Below are 18,975 nucleotides of genomic sequence, written 5' to 3' on the forward strand. Positions count from 1 at the left end.
TCTGCGTGAAAAAAGTTCTTCTCATCTCGGTTTTAAAGGATTTCCCCCTTATCCTTAAGCTGTGACCCCTTGTCCTGGACTTCCCCAACATCGGGAACAATCTTCCTGCATCTAACCTGTCCAACCCCTTAAGAATTTTGTAAGTTTCTATAAGATCCCCTCTCAATCTTCTAAATTCTAGAGAGTATAAACCAAGTCTACTTATTTCTTCATAAGACAGTCCTGACATCCCAAAAATCAGTTGGTGAACTTGAACGTGTCTCTTTTCTCCAAGTCTAGAGTTACTCCAGCTTTTTGTGTCTATCTCAAGGTTTATCAAGGCACGGCACATAGAATCAGCTCCCCCAACGATGTACATGAAGTGGTGTGCTTACCATTGCCAGCAGATGAGAACACCACCACATAACCGTTCCCCCCTCAACACACCTTAGTTTAGGGGCAGCACGGCGGCGCAGCGGTAGAATTGCTGACTTACAGCGTCAGAAACCCGGGTGCTTGTCTGCACGGAGATTGTACGTTCACCCAGTGACCTGTGTGGATTTTCTCCGGGTGCTCCGGTTTAGTCCCACACTCCAAGGGTTTCTAGGTTAACTGGCTTTGGTAAAATAGTAAATTGTCCCTAGTGTGTGTAGGGTAGTGATAGTATACAGGGATCGATGGTCAGTGTGGATTTGGTGGTATGTGCCCGTTCCACGCTGTGTCTCTAAACTAAATTAAACAATTTACAGGCGAATACATAGGCAATATGTTGGTAACATGGTGAGAATGAAATATTATACACTTTGTTTTGGTAGCACTGTGGACTTTGAATTGAATTATTAAGGTCGGATAACCGAGTGTCACTGATTGTTAATTTATTGTACTACTGATTATTGTTTATTTATTGTGTGTTATTGTTTTTACGGGCCTGTAAAGCTGCAGCAAATAAGAATTGAATTGCTTCGTTGCTGGCTATCACACAAACCAACCTCCTTTCCATTGACTCCATCTACACCTCACGCTGCCTTGGCAAGGCCAGCAGTATAATCAAGGACCGGTTTACTCTGGTCACTCCCTCTTTGGGGATCATGACAGAAGCCTCGTCATGGCGATCCCAGGACGCGACGACGTGATGCACTCTGTGACGCGTCGGGCAACAATTCTGTCAGCAGCCAACAACCTTCTCAGCTGATCGGACCATTCGCTGCAGCCACTGGGTGTCGTGCTTAGTAGTTGAGCCAAACCAAACCATGATGGAGAAGGTCAGGACAGACTCTACGATGGCCGTATAGAATTGGACCATCATTGCCTGTGGCAGATTGTGCTTCCCCAGCTGCCGCAGAAAGTACATCCTCTGTTGTGCCATTTTGACTGTGGAGTCGATGGTGGCCCCCCATTTAAGGTCCTTGGAGATGATGGTTCCCAGGAACTTAAAAGACTCCACAGATGTGACTGTGGTGTTGTTGATGGTGAGTGGGGTGAGGGGAGGGGGAGCTCTCCTGAAGTCTACAATCAGTTCCACTGTCTTAAGAACATTGAGCTCCAGGTTGTTGCGATGGCACCAGGACGCCAAATGAGTCACTTCCTGTCTGGCGACAGATTCCTCCCCATCCTGGATCAGTCCAATCAAGGTTGAGTCGTCCGCAAACGTGAGAAGTTTGATAGAGGAGTCTGTGGAGGTGCAGTCACGCAGTATATCATGCGGTGATGTTATAGAGGTGTGTAAAATCATGATGGGAATAGATAAGGTGAACCCTCTATTCCCCAGCGTAGGTCTGGAGGACATGGGATAATGGTGAGAAGGGAAAGATTTAGTTTAGTTTAGTTGAGAGATACTGCATGGAAACAGGCCCTTTGGCCCAACTTGCCCACACCAGTCAACATGTCTTATCTACACAAGTCCCACCTGCCTGTGCTTGGTCCATATCCCTCCAAACCTGTTCTATCCATGTACCTGTCAAACTGTTTTTTTGAAGTATTTCTCTGGAATGTGCAGAGGTTACAGGTGGACGGGCTATCTGCTACCTTTACCGGCACAAATAAGGGGAAAAAAGGAAATGTAAAAACCGATGCAAAAGTTCATTTTTATAAGTGATAGGAGTAGAATTAGACCATTCGGCCCATCAAGAATACTCCACCATTCAATCATGGCTGATTGATCTATCTCTCCCTCCTAACCCCTTTCTCCTGCCTTCTTTCGAAAATCCCCGACACCCCTACCAATCAAGATGCCGGAGTAATGAATTCCACTGATTCACCATGCAAAAGAGATTGATCAGGATGATTCCAACATTTGCAAAGAGCTGACAACTTGGACAAGTTTGTGCCTGCCCCGTCACCCCACTCACCTGCAGGGTGAAGATTTTTCCCCACTGCGGATGCAGGTAGAAGACGATTCCTTTCCAAGACCCTGGCAGTGTGGCCCCACGGATCAGGAGGATGAACAGCACGAAATAGGGCAGAGTGGCCGTCACCCACACCACCTATAGGAACATAACATACGTAGAGTGGAGGAAAGGAACTGCAGATGCTGGTTTAAACCTGAGATAGAAACAAACAGCTGGAGTAACTCAGCGGGCCAGGCAGCATCTCTGGAGAGAAAGAATGGGTGATATTTTGGTTCGAGACCCTTCTTCAGACTGATGTCAGGGGAGTGGGAGGTACTTTGATAAGGGAATGTACAGATAAGTGTGAAAACAGGACAAAGGGAATGGTGTTAAACATGAGGTTATCCACTTTGGTGGCAAGAACAGGAAGGCAGATTGGGAAAAGGAGAGGTGCAACTAGTCTCTGGGGGTCCTTGTACATCAGTCACTGAAAGTAAGCATGCAGGTACAGCAGGCAGTGAAGAAAGCTAATGGTATGTTGGCCTTTATTGCGAGAGGATTTGAGGAGGTCCTCATGCAATAAAGGCCAACATGCCATTAGCTTTCTTCACTGCCTGCTGTACCTGCATGCAGTGAAGAAAGCTAATGGCATGTTGGCCTTCATTGCGAGGGGATGTACAGTTGTACAGGGACCTGGTGAGACCGCACCTGGATTATTGTGCGCAATTTTGGTCTCCTAATTTGAGGAAGGACATTATTGCTATTGAGGGAGTGCAGCATAGGTTCACCAGATTAATTCCCGGGATGGAGGGACTGACATATGATTAAAGAATGGGTCGACTGGGCTTGTATTCACTGGAATTTAGAATGATAAGAGGGGATCTTCCAGAAACATTTAAAATTCTTAAAGGATTGGACAGGCGAGTTGCAGGAGAAATGTTCCCGATGTTTGGGCAGATCACACAGTTTAAGTATAAGAGGTAGGCAATTTAGTACTGAGATGAGGAAAAACTTCATCACCCAGAGAGTTGGGAATCTGTGGAATTCTCTGCCACAGAAGGCAGTGGAGGCCAATTCACTGGATGTTTACAAGAGTTAGACTTAGCTCTTAGGGCTAATGGTGCGACTCACGTTGCAGCGGCCCCTACAGTCTTTTTTTTTCTTTTTTTGTCCAGTTAATGTAGTAGTTCGTGTTTTTTAATACTGGTTTTAAATGTGTATATGTGTGGGGTGGGGGGGGAAACTTTAAAAAAATCTCTTCCCTGCACGGGAGACCCGACCTTTTTCCTGTCGGGTCTCCGTTGTCGTTGGGGCCTAGCACCGTGGAGCGGCCTCCAGCCGGGATGACCTGGGGGCTCCAGTTGCGGAGCCTGTGGATTACTGGCTGGCCTCGGAGCGTGGGGAGCGGTGGTGGCTCGCTGCTGCGGTCCGACTCCGTAGCTCGGAGGCTGCAGCTGCAGACCTGTGGACTGTCGGGATATCGGGAGCTCGCGGGTCCAGGTGGAGCCCGCTTTTTGGAGCACCCGCAGCGGCAACTTCTCCAGCCCGTGCCGCGGGGTTGGAACGACACGGAGCGGGGCCGTACATCGCCCCGGCGCGGCTTTAACGGCCGCGGGACATTCCAGCACCCGCCGGGGGCTCCAACTAGTGACTTTTGGACCTGGAGCGGGGCTGTACATCGCCCGGTGCGGCGTAAAATGGCCTTGGGACTTACCATCGCCCGCATGGGGCTTCAACATCGGGAGAGAAATGGTGCAGGGGAGAGAAAAGACTTTGCCTTCCATCACAGTGAGGAGATTCACTGTGATGGATGTTTACTAGGAATTGTCTTTGTTTGTATGGCTGTGGAAACGGAGTTTCGTTTGAGCCTCACTGAGGTTCAAATGATATGGAATAAATATTGTATTGTATTGTAGAGGAAAAAGCAGGACTGATTTTTGATGATTTCTAAATGTTTATTTAACTTGGACATGAAATAAATATAAATGGATCATTAGAGGCACTGTGGCACAATGGTAGAGTTACTGCCTTCCAGCGCCGGAGACCCGGCTTCGATCCTGGCTACGGGTGCTGTCTGTACGGAGTTTGCACGTTTTACCAGTGACCTGCATGATTTTTAACTGGGTACTCCGGTTTCCTCCCACACTCCAAAGAAAGTGCGGGTTTGTAGTTTAATTGGCTTCGGTAAAATTGTAAATTGTCTCTAGTGTATGTTAGATGGTGTTAGTGTGCAAAGATCACTGGTCAACGTGGACTCGGTGGGCCAAAGGGCCTGTTACAGTGATGTATCTCTAAAGTCCTCTCAAATATAGGTGGCCGGTTTAACTTCATGCTTCCATACCCCCAGCCTCTTTGGAATCCTTTATAGTTGGTCAGGTCTGACTAAACGCTGGGCCGAGTATATAGGTCTGTGTTCATAAGGTCATATGTGATAGGAGCACAATTAGGCCATTAGACCCATCAAGTCTACACTGCCCTTCAATCATGGCTGATCTATCTTTCCCTCCTAACCCCATTCGCCTGCCTTCTCCCCGTAACCCCTGACACCCGCACTAATCAAGAATCTATCAATCTCCGCTTTAAAAATATCCAATGACTTGGCCTCCACAGCCTTCTGTGACAATGAATTCCACAGATTCACCACACTCTGGCTAAAGAAATTGCTCCACATCTTTTGAAAGATAGATCCTTTTATTCTGCGGCTGTGCCCTCTGGTCCGAGACTCTCCCACTACTGAAAACCTCCTCTCCACATCTACTCTATCCAGGCCTTTCACTATCCAGTAAGTTTAAATAAGCTACACCCCCTCCTCAATGAGATCTCAATAAGTTTCTCCTCATCTCCATTCTGTTTGTCATGGAGTTATAGTCATATAGCACAGAAACAGGCCCTTTAGCCCATCTTGCCCACATCGACATGTCCCAACTACTCTAGTCCCACCTGCCTGCGTTTGGCCCATATCTCTCTAAATCTGTCCTGTCCATGTACCTGCCTAATTGTTTCTTAAACCTTGAAATTGTCCCAGCCTCCACTACCTCCTCCAGCAGCTCGTTCCATACACCCACCTCCCTTTGTGTGAAAATGTATTGACCCATTTTGACTTAACTTCACCTACCTTTCCAGAGGTCCGTATGCCCTTCCAAATACTGAAGTACACCACAGTAAATATTATGAGCAGACAAATGAAAAGGTGCCCGTTGATACCGCCAACATCACCCAAACCATTCGATTTATGAAGCATAAGCACTTGGCGACTGCAAAATAAAGAAGATCTGTCAGGTTACAAGAATACATTCAATTGCAAATTTACACCCCAAACGCCTCATTTTAGTTTAGTTTAGAGATACAGCACGGAAACAGGTCCACCGACCCGCGATCCACGCACATTAACACAATCTACACACGAGGGACAATTTATACCAAGCCAATTAACCTACAAATCTGAACATCTTTAAAGTATGGGAGGAAACTTTAGATCTTTGAGAAAACCCACGCAGGTCACAGGGAGAACGTATAAACTCCAGACAAGCAGTGTAATACTGTAATTAGGTGGCACAGCGGTAGAGTTGCTGCTTTACAGCAACAGGGCTGCAGGTTAAATTGTCCCTAGTTTGTGTAAGATAGTGATAGTGCATGAGGAACGCTGTTCGGCACAGACTTGGTGGACCGAAGGGTCTGTTTCTGCGTGGTATTTTTATAGCAAAAATGAGAGAACACTGAAAATACTCAGGAGGTCAAACAAGCATGATAGTTTAGACAAAACAAACTTTCACAAGAACTGGACATAGTTTAGAGATGGTTTAGAGGTAATCAAAACCTCAGTGAAATCTTTGCCATTTAGAATTTGACCTCACAGGTTTGAACACACGGAAGTGAAATAACTAAACATTGTGTTTATCAAGAAGGAATGTCTCAGGCCTTAGTTGGTGGGAATGAACAGGGGCAGGAGGGCACTTCGCAACTCTGTCCATGCAAAGGACGTGCGATGATCTTTTATAGACATAAAGGTGCCACTACTTATATTTATGTAATAAATTGTAGGAGCAGAATCAGAAAGGAGGTGAGGAGGAACTTCTTTTGTCAGAGGGTAGTTATTCTGTGGAACTCATTGCCACAGAGGGCTGTGGAGGTCAAGTCAGTGGATATTTTTAAGGCAGGGAAAGATAAATTCTTGATTAGAACGGGTGTCAAGGGTTATGGGGAGAAGGCAGGAAAATGGGATTAGGAGGCAGAGATCAGCCATGATTGAATGGCGGATTAGACTTAATGTGCTGCAGATGCTAAATCAATGGATATTTTTAAGGCAGAGATTGTGATCTTATGACCTTGTGATCGTATGACATTGTGTCCAGTGACATGGTCAGGAACATGTGAAACACCAAAGGTCCTGTTTCCGTGCTGTATATCTAATCTAAACGATACTAAGAAAACTTCAAAGATAGACACAAAATGCTGGAGTAACTCAGCAGGACGGACAGCATCTATGGAGAGAAGGAATGGGTGACTTTTCGGGTGGAGAACCTTCTTCAGACTCAGGCTTCCTCGTGGGAATTCTAAACACAACCTGCACCTTTGTTAGAATACAGCCATGCATTACGACAGAGAACGACAGAGTTTTACATTCACGAGTCTGCAAACAAAATAATCACCATAATGAGATTTCCCAATCTGCATTTAGTCACACAGCAGTACAGCACAGAAACAGGCACCAAGATCGACACTAAATGCTGGAGTAACTCACCGGGTCAGACAGCATCTCTGGAGAACATGGATTGGTGACGTTTCAGGTCACAACTTTCTTCAGACTGATCAGTTCAAGGTGACGGGGGAAAAGATTTAATAGGAATCTGTGGGGTACCTTTATCACACGTGGGTGTATGGAATGAGCTGCCGGAGGAGGTAGTTGAAGCAGGGACTATCCCAACGTTTAAGAAGCAGATAGACGGGTACATGGATAGGACAAGTTTAGAGGGATATTGGCCAAACACAGACAGGTGGGACTAGTGACTATAAGACGCCAAAGGAAATCCGTGACGTTTTGGATTGAGATCCTTCTTCAGACTGAGACTCACATAGAAACAGGCCCTTCGGCCCAGCTTGACCATTCCGACCAAGTTAGCATACTGGGCTAGTCCCATTTGCCTGCATTTGGCCCATATCCCTCTAAACCCTTCCTACCCATACATCTGTCCAAGTGTCTTTTAAAAGTAGTCATTATATCTGCTTTGATAGCTTCCGCTGGCAGCTCGTTCCAGATACGGACTACCCTCCGAGTGAAAAGGTTGCCCCTGAGGTCCCTCTAAAATCTTTCCCTTCTCACCTTAAGCCTGTGCCCTCTAGTTTTAGAATCCTCTACCTTGGGGAAAACTGTGTGTTCACTTTATCCATGCCCCTCATGATCTTGTACACCTCAATAAGGTCCCAACAATCCAAAGAAAAAAGTCCCAACCTGTCCAACCTCTCCCTATCTCAGTTTCAATAATACTGAGTGCGAAAGTATTGAGTCTGCCTCCTAAGATGTGACATGGTGGCGCGGCGGTAGAGTTGCTTTCTTACAGCGCCAGAGACCCGGGTTCCATCCTGACTACGTGTGCTGTCTGTGTGGAGGTTGCACGTTCTCCCTGTGACCTGCTTGGGTTTTCTCCGGATGCTCTGGTTTCCTCCCAACAACGTACAGGTCTGTAGGTTAAGCGTAAGAAGGAACTGCAGATACTGGTTTAAACCGCAGATAGACGCAAAACGCTGGAGTAACTCAGCAGGAGGGGTAGCATCTCTGGAGAGAAGGAATGGGTGATGTTTCGGGTCGAGACCCTTCTTCAGACTGACTCAAAGCTAAAACTAAGCCATGACGCTGGAAATTCAATCAACAATCGAACAACACAAGATGAAGTAACAGTCAGAGTCATAGAGCATTGAAACAGGCCCATCTTGCCCATAACAACCAACATGCCCCATCTGCACTAGTCCCACCTGCCTGTGTTTGGCCCACATCACTGAGTTGGGATCCATCTTGTAATTTTGGTTTAGTTTAGTTAGTTTAGAGATACAGGGCGGAAACAAGGCCTTCGGCCCACCAAGTCTGCAACGAGCAGCGATCTCTGCACATTAACACTATCCTACATACACTAGGGACAATTTATACTTACATCAAGCCAATTAACCTACAAACCCGTATGTCTTTGGAGTGTGGAAGGAAACCGTAGATCTCGGAGAAAATGAAGGTCAAGGTTAACGGAATCAAGGGACATGGGGAGAAAGCATGAACGGGGTACTGATTTTGGATCAGCCATGATCATATTGAATGGTTCAAAGGGCTGAATGGCCCTCTCCTGCACCTATTTTCTATGTTTCTAACACTTGCATACACTTACACATAAAATTCCTCAGCCGGTGAGACGGAGAACTCAGTCCAGGTGGCGTTATCCTTGAGGAAGTAGTTGGTACAGTTGGGGGTGTTCCACTTGTTGTCACAGGAGGTCCAGGGAGGCACGGAATTAAACGATGAGTAGAGATAGAACAGAGCCCAGGAGATAATGGTGTTATAGTAAAAGGACATATACAGATCTATTATACAGATTGCATATCCAATTCCTGCAAGAAATCAAAAAATGTTTTTTTTTAAATCAAGCCATTTTATTGCAGAAGGATCAAGCAGTCACCTTAGATCAACCTGATCTCCCAGTTGCCAAACACTTTAAAATTCTCCTTTCTATTCCCACACTGACCTTCCTGTCCTAGGCCTCCTCCATTATCAGAGTGAGGCCAAATGCAAATTGGAGAAACAGCATATTTTGCTTTGGCAGTTTACAACCCAGTGGTATGAATATTGATTTCTCTAACTTCAAGTAACCCCTGCACTCCCTCTCTCCCCCCCCCCCCCCCCCCTCCCCCCACTTTGGTCCTCAAGTTGATAAACAGCAATAACATTTTCCAAAGGTGATGGAAAGACTGGAGCAAAGACTAGGTGCTGAGAGCTCTCTTACACCTACATTAAGGAGGCAATTAAACACACCTGAGCAATTAAAAACATCCGTGAAGCCATATGTCACAAACATTATGGTGCCCTGAAATGGGGAGGGGGGGGGGGGGCTATGTATAAACACAGCTGTAATTTCTCCATTGTGAAACCAAAATGTATAAAAATGGCCTTTAATAAAATCTGACAATGTGCATTTTAACCACATGTGATATTTTTTTCTATTACAAATCTCAAATTGTGGAGTACAGAGGCAAATAAATAAATGATGGGTCTTTGTCCCAAACATTAAGGAGGGCACTGTATATCGTTCGATATTTCAGTCTAAAGAAGGGTCTCGACCCAAAACATCATCTATTCCTTCTCTTTAGAGATGCCGTCTGACCCGCTGAGTTACTCCAGCTTTTTGGGTCTATCTTTGGTTTAAACCAGAACCTGCAGTTCCTTCCTGCACAAGCATCAAATATTGACACACAGAGGAATCTTGGTGTCCAAGTCCAGAACTCTCCGAGAATGGCAACACAACTAGAGTGGTAAAGAATTCAGTTTGGGTCGCCTCATAACAGGAAGGATGTGAAGGCTCTGGAAAGGGTGCAGAGGAGGTTTACCAGATTGGTGTGTAGCAAGGAACTGCAGATGCTGGTCTAAGCCAAAGACAGACACAAAAAGCTGGAGTAACTCAGCGAGAAAGGTAGCATTTCTGGAGAGAAGGAATGGGTGACATTTCGGGTCGAGAACTTTCTTCAGTCTCGCCCCGAAATGTCACTCGTTCCTTCTCTCCAGAGATGCTGCCTGTCCCACTCAGTCACTCCAGCATTTTGTATCTATCTTTACCAGAATTGTGCCTGGGTTAGGGGGTATTATCTAGAGAGAGGGGTTAGACACACTTGGATTGTTTTCTCTGGATTGTTGCAGGCTGCAGGGAGACCTGATAGAAGTATATAACATTCCAGAATATAATGAACTTCTGCAAAATTCATATGATACAATACATTTATCCCAGGAGGGAAATTAATCTACCAACAGTCATAAAAACACAAAATACATGAACCATGAAATGAAAGCGATGAGTGGAAAGGATTTGGGATGTGCAAGGACTGGGGAGGAGGGATGGCAGTCTATCCCACGACAGAAGGGGGGGGTGGGGGTGGGGGAAGAGAGGGGTTGTACTGTTTTTTTTTACACAACAGCAGGGGGAGGAGTTGAACAGCTTGATAACCACAGGGAAGAAGGATCTCCTGTGGCGTCTGTGCTGCATCTTGGTGGAACTAGTCTGTTGCTGAAGGTGTTACTCAGGTTGACCAGTGTGTCATGGAGGGGGTGAGCTGTCTTGTCCAAGATGCTCCACAGTTTGAGGAGCATCGTCCCCTCCAAGACCACCTCCCATGAATCCAACTCCTACTCCACCCCCAGGTCGGAGCCAACCTTCCTGATGGGCTTGTCAATCCTGTTGGTGTCCGTGATTAACAAACTCATCAGGAAGGCTGGCTCCATCCATCCCAATATATTCTAAAAATAGAACTTTCTCAATCAGTGGAAAAATGTGACACAACTGGAAGTGTAAGTGACAATATTGCACAACCAGCATGAAAACAGTGAGTTCAGCTTTGTGCTTCTTTGCGGGGCATGCCTTTCTGCTGCTGCTTTTGATCTTACCACTTTGGAAAACGTTCTACACTAATAATAGGCAGTTTCAGCAGTGGGAAGGAAGTGCCTCGAACATCTTTTGATGGGGCCTCTACATTATGAAAGGAGCTTAGCTGCCCTTCCCATGAGTAATAAAATCCAGATGTCACACCATGCAATAGTTTGCTCTGTTATGGTGAGAAGGGCAAAGTTTAAAAGGAGATATTTGGGGCAGGTCTTCTTGTTTTACAGAGAGTGGGGAGTGCCTGGAATGAGCGGTGGTGCAGCGGTAGAGTTGCTGCCTCAGTGCCAGAGATCCGGCTTCAATCCTGACTACGGGTGCTGTCTGGATGGAGTTTGTACGTTCTCCCTGTGACCGCGTGGGTTTTTTCCAGGTGCTCCAGTTTCCACCCACACTCTAAAGATGGTTAATAGGCTTCTGTAAAAATGGTCCCTAATGCGTGTAGGATAGAACTAGTGTACAGGGTGATCGCTGGTCGGCGTGGACTCGATGGGCTGAAGGGCCTGTTTCCTCACTGTATCTCTAAAATTTCAACCCAAGAACCTGGTGATTTTAAACTATGACTTTTAGATCATCACTGTGTGATCGAGGCTAATTTGGAGCGATCCCTTGAGAGAAGGATCTCATTGAAACCTACCCAATAGTGAAAGTCCTATATAGAATGGATGAGGAAAGGATGTTTCTTGTAGGTGAGTCTGCGGACATGACCGGGAAGCAATGGGGCATCGAAGCAAAGGTGAAATGATCTTCAAAGAATGCAGGTAGGTGGGACTAGTGGAGATGGGACATGTTGGCAAGTTGGGCCAAAGGGCCTGTTTCCACGTTGTATCACTCTGTGACGACGATCTTTTACAAGGATGTTGCCAGGACTCGAAGGCCTGAGCTATGGGGAGAGGTTAAGCAGACGAGGACTGTATTTCTTCGAAACATAGAAACATAGAAATTAGGTGCAGGAGTAGGCCATTCGGCCCTTCGAGCCTGCACCACCATTCAATATGATCATGGCTGATCATCCAACTCAGTATCCCGTACCTGCCTTCTCTCCATACCCCCTGATCCCCTTAGCCACAAGGGCCACATCTAACTCCCTCTTAAATATAGCCAATGAACTGGCCTCAACTACCCTCTGTGGCAGAGAGTTCCAGAGATTCACCACTCTCTGCTGCGTGAAAAAAGTTCTTCTCATCTCGGTTTTAAAGGATTTCCCCTTTATCCTTAAGCTGTGACCCCTTGTCCTGGACTTCCCTAACATCGGGAACAATCTTCCTGCATCTAGCCTGTCCAACCCCTTAAGAATTTTGTAAGTTTCTATAAGATCCCCTCTCAATCTTCTAAATTCTAGAGAGTATAAACCAAGTCTATCCAGTCTTTCTTCATAGACAGTCCTGACATCCCAGGAATCAGTCTGGTGAACCGTCTCTGCACTCCCTCTATGGCAATAATGTCCTTCCTCAGATTTGGAGACCAAAACTGTACGCAATACTTCAGGTGTGGTCTCACCAAGACCCTGTACAACTGCAGTAGAACCTCTCTGCTCCTATACTCAAATCCTTTTGCAATGAAAGCTAACATACCATTCGCTTTCTTTACTGCCTGCTGCACCTGCATGCCTACCTTCAATGACTGGTGTACCATGACACCCAGGTCTCGCTGCATCTCCCCCTTTCCCAATCGGCCACCATCTTGGAGTGCAGGAAGATGAGGGGTAATCTTATAAGAGGTGTATAAAACCAAGAGAGGAATAGATTGGAATAGAGTCTCTTGCCTATAGTAGGGGAATTGAGAACCAGAGGACATAGGTTTAAGGTCTTCTCCGTGGATTGTCACCTTGTTGTAGTGAAGAAACTTGTGTGGTCCTGAGATCCTGAGAGCGATGCCGTCTGGAGCATGGTGGTAAGGTTGACCGGGAGGACTCTGACAAAGAGCAATCCAACCAAGACCTCAATGGTGGAACAGGCGGAGGATGATGGCTGACATTAGTGGAGCATCACAACGGCTGGGAAGGCTGCAGCAGAAAAGGGTCTCTGGTCATCTTGAACTCCATGCCACTGGATCCTGACCCAGATCTGTCAAGGATCGTGTGGTGGCTTTCTGTGCACCAGTCTCCCCTTGTTAAACAAAGTCACCCACTGGCGTCCTTCAACCCTGGAGACACCCATGGTAAGCAATGACCGAGGGGGGCCGAAGAAGGTTTAAGGTGTTGGGGGAAATATTTAATAAGAATCTGAGGGGTAAGTTTTTCCACTCAAAGGATCAAGGATGTATGGAATGTTGTGATAATACCTGCCTCAACTACCTCCTCCTGCAGCTCAGTACAGTTCAGTTTAGTTTATTGTCACGTGTACCGAGGTACAGTGAAAAGCTTTTGTTGCGTGCTAATCAGCCCGCAGAAAGACAATACATGATTGCACTGCGAATGGCTCGAATGTAATCACGTTTAGTGTTTCCTCTGACTGGATAGCAGGCAACAAAAGCTTTTCATTGTACCTCGTCACACGTGACAATAAACTAAACTGAGCTGCCGGAGGAGGTAGTTGAGGCTGGGACTTTCGTAATTTTTAAGAAGCATTTAGACAGGTACATGGATAGGACAGGTTTGGAGGGATATGGGCCAAACGCAGGCAGGTGGGACTAGGGTAGATGGAACATGGTCAGTGAAGGACCTGTTTCCACGCTGTACCATTCTATGACTAAGAGCGAAGAAGGAAACAGTGGGCTTCACAAGATCATAAGTGCTGGTTAGAATTATGCCATTCGGCCCAACAAGTCTACTCCACCATTCAATCATGGCTGATCTATCTCTCCCTCCTAACCCCATTCTCCTGCCTTCTCCCCATAACCCATGACACTTGTAATAAACAAGAATCTATCTATCTCTGCCTTAAATATATCCATTGACTTGACCTCCACAGCCTTCTGTGGGAAAGAATTCCACAGATTCACCACCTTCTGACTAAAGAAATTTCTCATCTCCTCCCGAAAGGAATGTCCTTTAATTCTGAGGCTGTGCCCTGTAGTCCTAGACTCTCCCACTAGTGGAAACATCCTCTCCACATCCACTCTATCCAAGCCTATAACTATACCGTACGTTTCGATGAGGTCCCGCCTCATTCTTCTAAACTCCAGTGAAGGCTCACCTTTGAAGAGTGGGCATATCTTTGCCCAGATGGAGATGGCTCCGGTCCTGTGGTACTGCCCCAGTGCCAATTCCATGTAAAAGAGAGGGATGCCACCAAATATTGCCATCACAATGTAGGGCAGTAGAAAGGCCCCTGCAGTTCAGGACAGATGAAGAGAACATCAGTATCACAAGCGGAAAGTATTGCTAAGCATGGTGGCGCAGCAGTAGAGTTGCTGCCTCACAGCGCCAGAGACCCAGGTTTGATCTTGACTATGGGTGGTCTGTGCGGAGTTTGTACATTCTCCCCGTGACCGCATGGGTTTTCTCTGGGTTCTCCGGTTTCCTCCCACACTCCAAATGTTTGTTGGTTCATTTACTTGATATAATTGTGAATTGTCTCTAGTGTGTGTAGGATAGTGCTAGTGTACAAGGATCGCTGGCCAGCAAGGACTCCGTGGGCCATAGGGCCTGTTTCCACACTGTATCTCTAAACTAAAATAACATTTAATCCTGACTACCTCCCTTTTCTTGAAAGCTTTGTGAAAACCTTTCACTGCAGCTCGGTACACGTAACAATAAACTCAGACTTCTCCCTCCCCCATCGGGTAAAAGGTACAGAAGTGTGAAAATGCACACCTCCAGATTCAGGAACAGTTTTCCTCCCAGCTGTATCAGGCAAATGAACCATCGCACCACAACCAGAGAGCACTCTTGAAGTTTACGTGACAGTTAACTAATGATGGATAATTATGGGTGCTGTCTGTACGGAGTTTGTATGTTCTCCCCGCGCGGGGTTTTCTCTAGGTTCTCCGGTTTCCTCCAAAGACATACAGGTTTGAAGGTTAATTGGCTACAGTAAAATTGTAAATTGTTCCAAGTGTGTAGGATAGTGTTAGTGTACGGGGTGATGACTGGTCGGCATGGACTCGGCGGGCCGAAGGGCCTGTTTCCATGCTCTACCTCTAAAGTTTAAAATTTCAACCCAAGAACTTGATTTTATATTCTGACTTTTAGATAAAGTCCGAGGGTCACCAAAGAGGTATAGAGCAGTGCTGAACTACTATCCACCTCTTTGGTGACCCTAGGACTATCCTTGATTGGACTTTGCAGGCTTTACCTTGAACCAAACGTTATTCCCTTGTACTGTAAATGTACTGTAATAAATTGTAAATACACCGTACACTGTAAATAGCTTGATTGTAATCATGTATTGTCTTTCCGCTGACTGGATACCACGCAACAAAAGCTTTTCGCTGTACCTCGGTACACTTGACAATAAACTAAACCAAAATGAACTGAATATTGTGTAAATAGTCACAAAATGCTGGAGTAACTCAGTGGGACATGCAGCATCTCTGGAGAAAAGGAAAAGGTGATGTTTCCAGTAGGAAAGGCCGCTCCAATCCAGTTGGCAGGCCGCGAGGGGGGGGGGGGGGGGGTGATAAAGATGCAACACAAGAGAAAAGGCGCATCTCCGTCCAGGTAAGTGACTGAGAAACGGTTTCCCCCTATTCCCCCCTACCATCCGCCACATGACAAACTAAGAAACATTAAAACATACATTTAGACACACTAAAAGTAACAAAAAAGGGTGAAAGGGCTACGAGCTGCTGGCGTGGCAGTCAATGCGGTGGCATCACCCGATGCTTTCCTCCCACACTCAAAAGACGTGCAGGTTGGTGCAAACTCAGTGGGCCGCAGGACGTTTCCACGCTGTATCTCTAAAAGTCTAAAGATTGGGAAATGGTGAAGGATTGGAAGTATTTGGAGTGAAGGGTTGGGAGATGGTGAAGGTGGTCAAGACTGACAAGGATCAGAGGTTGCTTACCGCCTCCGTTCTGATAGCAGATGTAGGGGAATCTCCACACATTGCCGAGGTCAACCGCATATCCAATGATCGATAGAATGAAGTCTGCATTTCTGCGCCAAATCTCTCGATTTACAGGGAAGGTATTGTCCATCTCTGGGTGCTGGGCTGGAGCCTCGTCCCATCCCTTGCCGTCACCGGTGGATTCGCTGAAGGAAGCCCAGTCCTGAAGTTTGGACGGTCCATCGAGATCCTCTGTCAGGACGTTTTCGGTGGATCTGGGACTCCGGATCATAAACCCGTTGTAATCCGCCGCTTCCTTGGCGGGCTCTTCCGTTGGCTCCTCCGTGTTGAGGGGATAGACCTCGTTGTTCAAGGGATGTATCTCCATTCCACCGGTCTAGGGAACCTCTCTGATGTCCATTGGAGTCAAGACCAACTGTGCGGCCCCTTGAAAGAAACCTCTCGATGGAAGATCCACTGACTGTTCTTCACAAGTCTTACACTCCCCGCTCAATCCTGCAGATTTCACAGACACAAAAAGATCAACATAAATTAACACATACGAGACTGCAGAGGCTGGAATCTTAATCTGGAGGAACACAGCTCAAATTTGGTAACTCAAATTTCACTGTACCGTAATTGGTACATGTAACAATTGAAACCATGAAGAGTAATAAGTGTATTACTAAGTGATTAGTACAGGTGTCAGAGGTTATGGGGAGAAGGCAGGAAAATGGGGTTAGGAAGGAGAGATAGATCAGCCATGAATTAATACCTTATGACATCAAAGCACAGGTGAAATGTTCTTCACAGAATGCAGGCAGATGGGAATGGTGTAGAATGGACATGTTGGCAGATGTGGACAAGTTGGGCCAAAGGTCCTGTTTCCATGCTTTATCACTCCATGACTATGATCTTTTGGGGTAGCAGTCTCCAAATTATGGCCCGCGGGCCACATCCGGCCCGCCCTGAGATTTTATCCGGCCCGCGGCAAGCTCATAACACGTTCCATGCGGCGGGCTGTGCTAGTGCAGCTATAGATATACAGCACGGAAACAGGCCCTGCAGCCTATTGAAGCAATGCCTGTACGCACTGGCACTATCCGATACAAACACGGGACAAATTCAATTAACCTGCAAACGTGGAGTGGGGGAGGAAACCAGAGCACCCAGTTAAAAACCCACGCAGGTACAAACTCCATACAGGCAACACCCGTAGTCAGGATGGAACCCGGGTCTCTGGCGCTGTGAGGCAGGGACTCTCCCGCTGCACCACCGTGCCACTACTCCTGTGTTGCAAAGGCAAGTTGTGCGGGGTGGTGGCGAGGGGTGGGGCGTGGAGCGTGAGGGAGGGGATGGAAGATGCGGGGCAATCTTATGGAGGTACAGGTACATAAAAGCATAAGAGGAATAGTTTGAGTAGATGCACAGAGCCTCTTGCCCAGAGTAGGGGAATCGAGGACAAGAGGACATAAGTTTAAGGTGAATGGGAAAAGATTTAATAGGAATCTTTTTCACACAGTGGCGGATGTATGGGTCAAATTGCCAGAGGGGGTAGTTAAGGCAGGGACTATCCCAACATTTAAGAAACAGTTAGACAGGTTTGGAGGGATATGGAACAACATGGGCAGCTGGGACTAGTGTTGTTGGGACATGTTGGCCCGTATGGGCAGGTTAGGATGAAGGTCTTGTTTCCGCAATGTATCACTCCATGACCTTATGATTCCATGACAAGTAATGTTGTCTGCCTCCACAGTGGGAGAATCTAGGACCAGTGGCCACAGTTGCAGAATGGAAGGACGAACCTTAAGAAAGGAGATGAGGAGGAATTTCATTAACCAGAGGCTGGTGAATCTGTGGAATTCATTGCCAAGTCATTGGGCATTTTTAAGGGGGAGATTGACAGATTCTTGATTAATACTGGTGTCAGGGATTATGGGGAGAAGTCATGAGAATGGGCATAGGAGGGAGAGATAGATCAGCTATGATTAAATGGTGGAGTCGACTCGATAGGCCAAATTACCTAATTCTGTTCCCATCACTCGTGAACTTATGCTGAGTTCCTCTAGTACATGTAAATTAAAGGATTCCAAAATAAACTAACTTCTTTGCACCCAGATTCGGCAGCAAAGAATTATAGCTTTAGGATTATTATTGTCACGTGTACCGAGGTACAGGTAAAAGCTTTGTTTTGCATGCTATCCAATCAGATAATAATATAAATAAATACAATCAACACAAACACAAGTACAATAGGTAGAGTAAAGGGGAAGATACAGAGTGCAGAATATAGTTCTCAGCATTGTAGCGCATCAGTTCCAGAGACAAAGTCCAATGTCCGCAATGGGGTAGCGGTGAATCGGACAGTACCCTAGCTTATGAAAGGACCGTTCAGAAGCCTAATAACAGAAGGGAAGAAGCTGTTCCCGAGTCTGGTGGTGCACGATTTCAAGCTTCTGCACCTTCTGCCGGATGGAAGCGGGGAGAAGAAGGAATGACCGGGGTGGGACAAGTCCTTGATTGTTTCTAATCTCCTCAGAAATTTTAATGGAGCAGAATTGCTTAGCTATTACAATATAACATTTCTACTTTACATAAAATGTAAAACATCCAGTAGTATTTAGATATAGAGAAGTCGTAGCTGATAAAGTAAAATAGTTAGGAAAATAAATGCAGATGATACATGAACTAGTGCATGATTATATTTTCAAACAATTCATGAATATTACACTAATTTCACTGTTTTAGTTTGGAGATAGAGCGCAGAAACAGACCCTTCGGCCCACGGGGTCCGCACCAACCAGCACTAACACTATCCTACACACACTAGGGTCAATTTTACATTATACCAAGCCAATTAACCTATAAACCTCTACGCGTTTGGAGTGTGCGACGAAAACCAAAGATCTTGGAGAAAAACCACGCAGGTCACAGGGATGGCGTAAAACTCCGTACAGATAACACCCGTAGTCAGGATGGAACCTGGTTCTCTGGCTCTGTGAGGCAGCAACTCTATCGTTGCACCACCATGACACCCTTCTAGGGTTCAATAACTTTTCTTTCCCATCTTACTTATACGAGACATTTTCTATATTTGAAATAAAATTTCGAGAG

The 18,975-nt window shown here is 46.2% G+C and overlaps 1 protein-coding gene across 2 annotated transcripts in view; it reads right to left on the bottom strand.

Annotated features, from left to right (window-relative positions):
- The window catches only part of LOC129710869 (sodium-dependent serotonin transporter-like), a 45,810-nt gene extending 29,263 nt beyond the window's left edge, over nt 1-16,547 (bottom strand). Inside the window, exons 1-5 of one of the 2 annotated variants that reach the window (XM_055658159.1) lie at nt 15,880-16,547; nt 14,068-14,202; nt 8,678-8,897; nt 5,422-5,560; nt 2,328-2,462 (exon numbers count right to left, since the gene is read on the bottom strand). In XM_055658159.1, coding sequence (XP_055514134.1) covers nt 2,328-2,462; nt 5,422-5,560; nt 8,678-8,897; nt 14,068-14,202; nt 15,880-16,249 — 999 coding nt within the window. In that variant the 5' untranslated portion in view covers nt 16,250-16,547. The remainder of the gene's footprint in view (nt 1-2,327; nt 2,463-5,421; nt 5,561-8,677; nt 8,898-14,067; nt 14,203-15,879) is intronic. The other variant, XM_055658160.1, reaches the window with a different exon arrangement.
- Between the last annotated feature and the right edge of the window lie 2,428 nt (nt 16,548-18,975).

The sequence above is a fragment of the Leucoraja erinacea genome, chromosome 28 (assembly GCF_028641065.1).
Source record: "Leucoraja erinacea ecotype New England chromosome 28, Leri_hhj_1, whole genome shotgun sequence".
NCBI lineage: Eukaryota > Metazoa > Chordata > Chondrichthyes > Rajiformes > Rajidae > Leucoraja > Leucoraja erinaceus.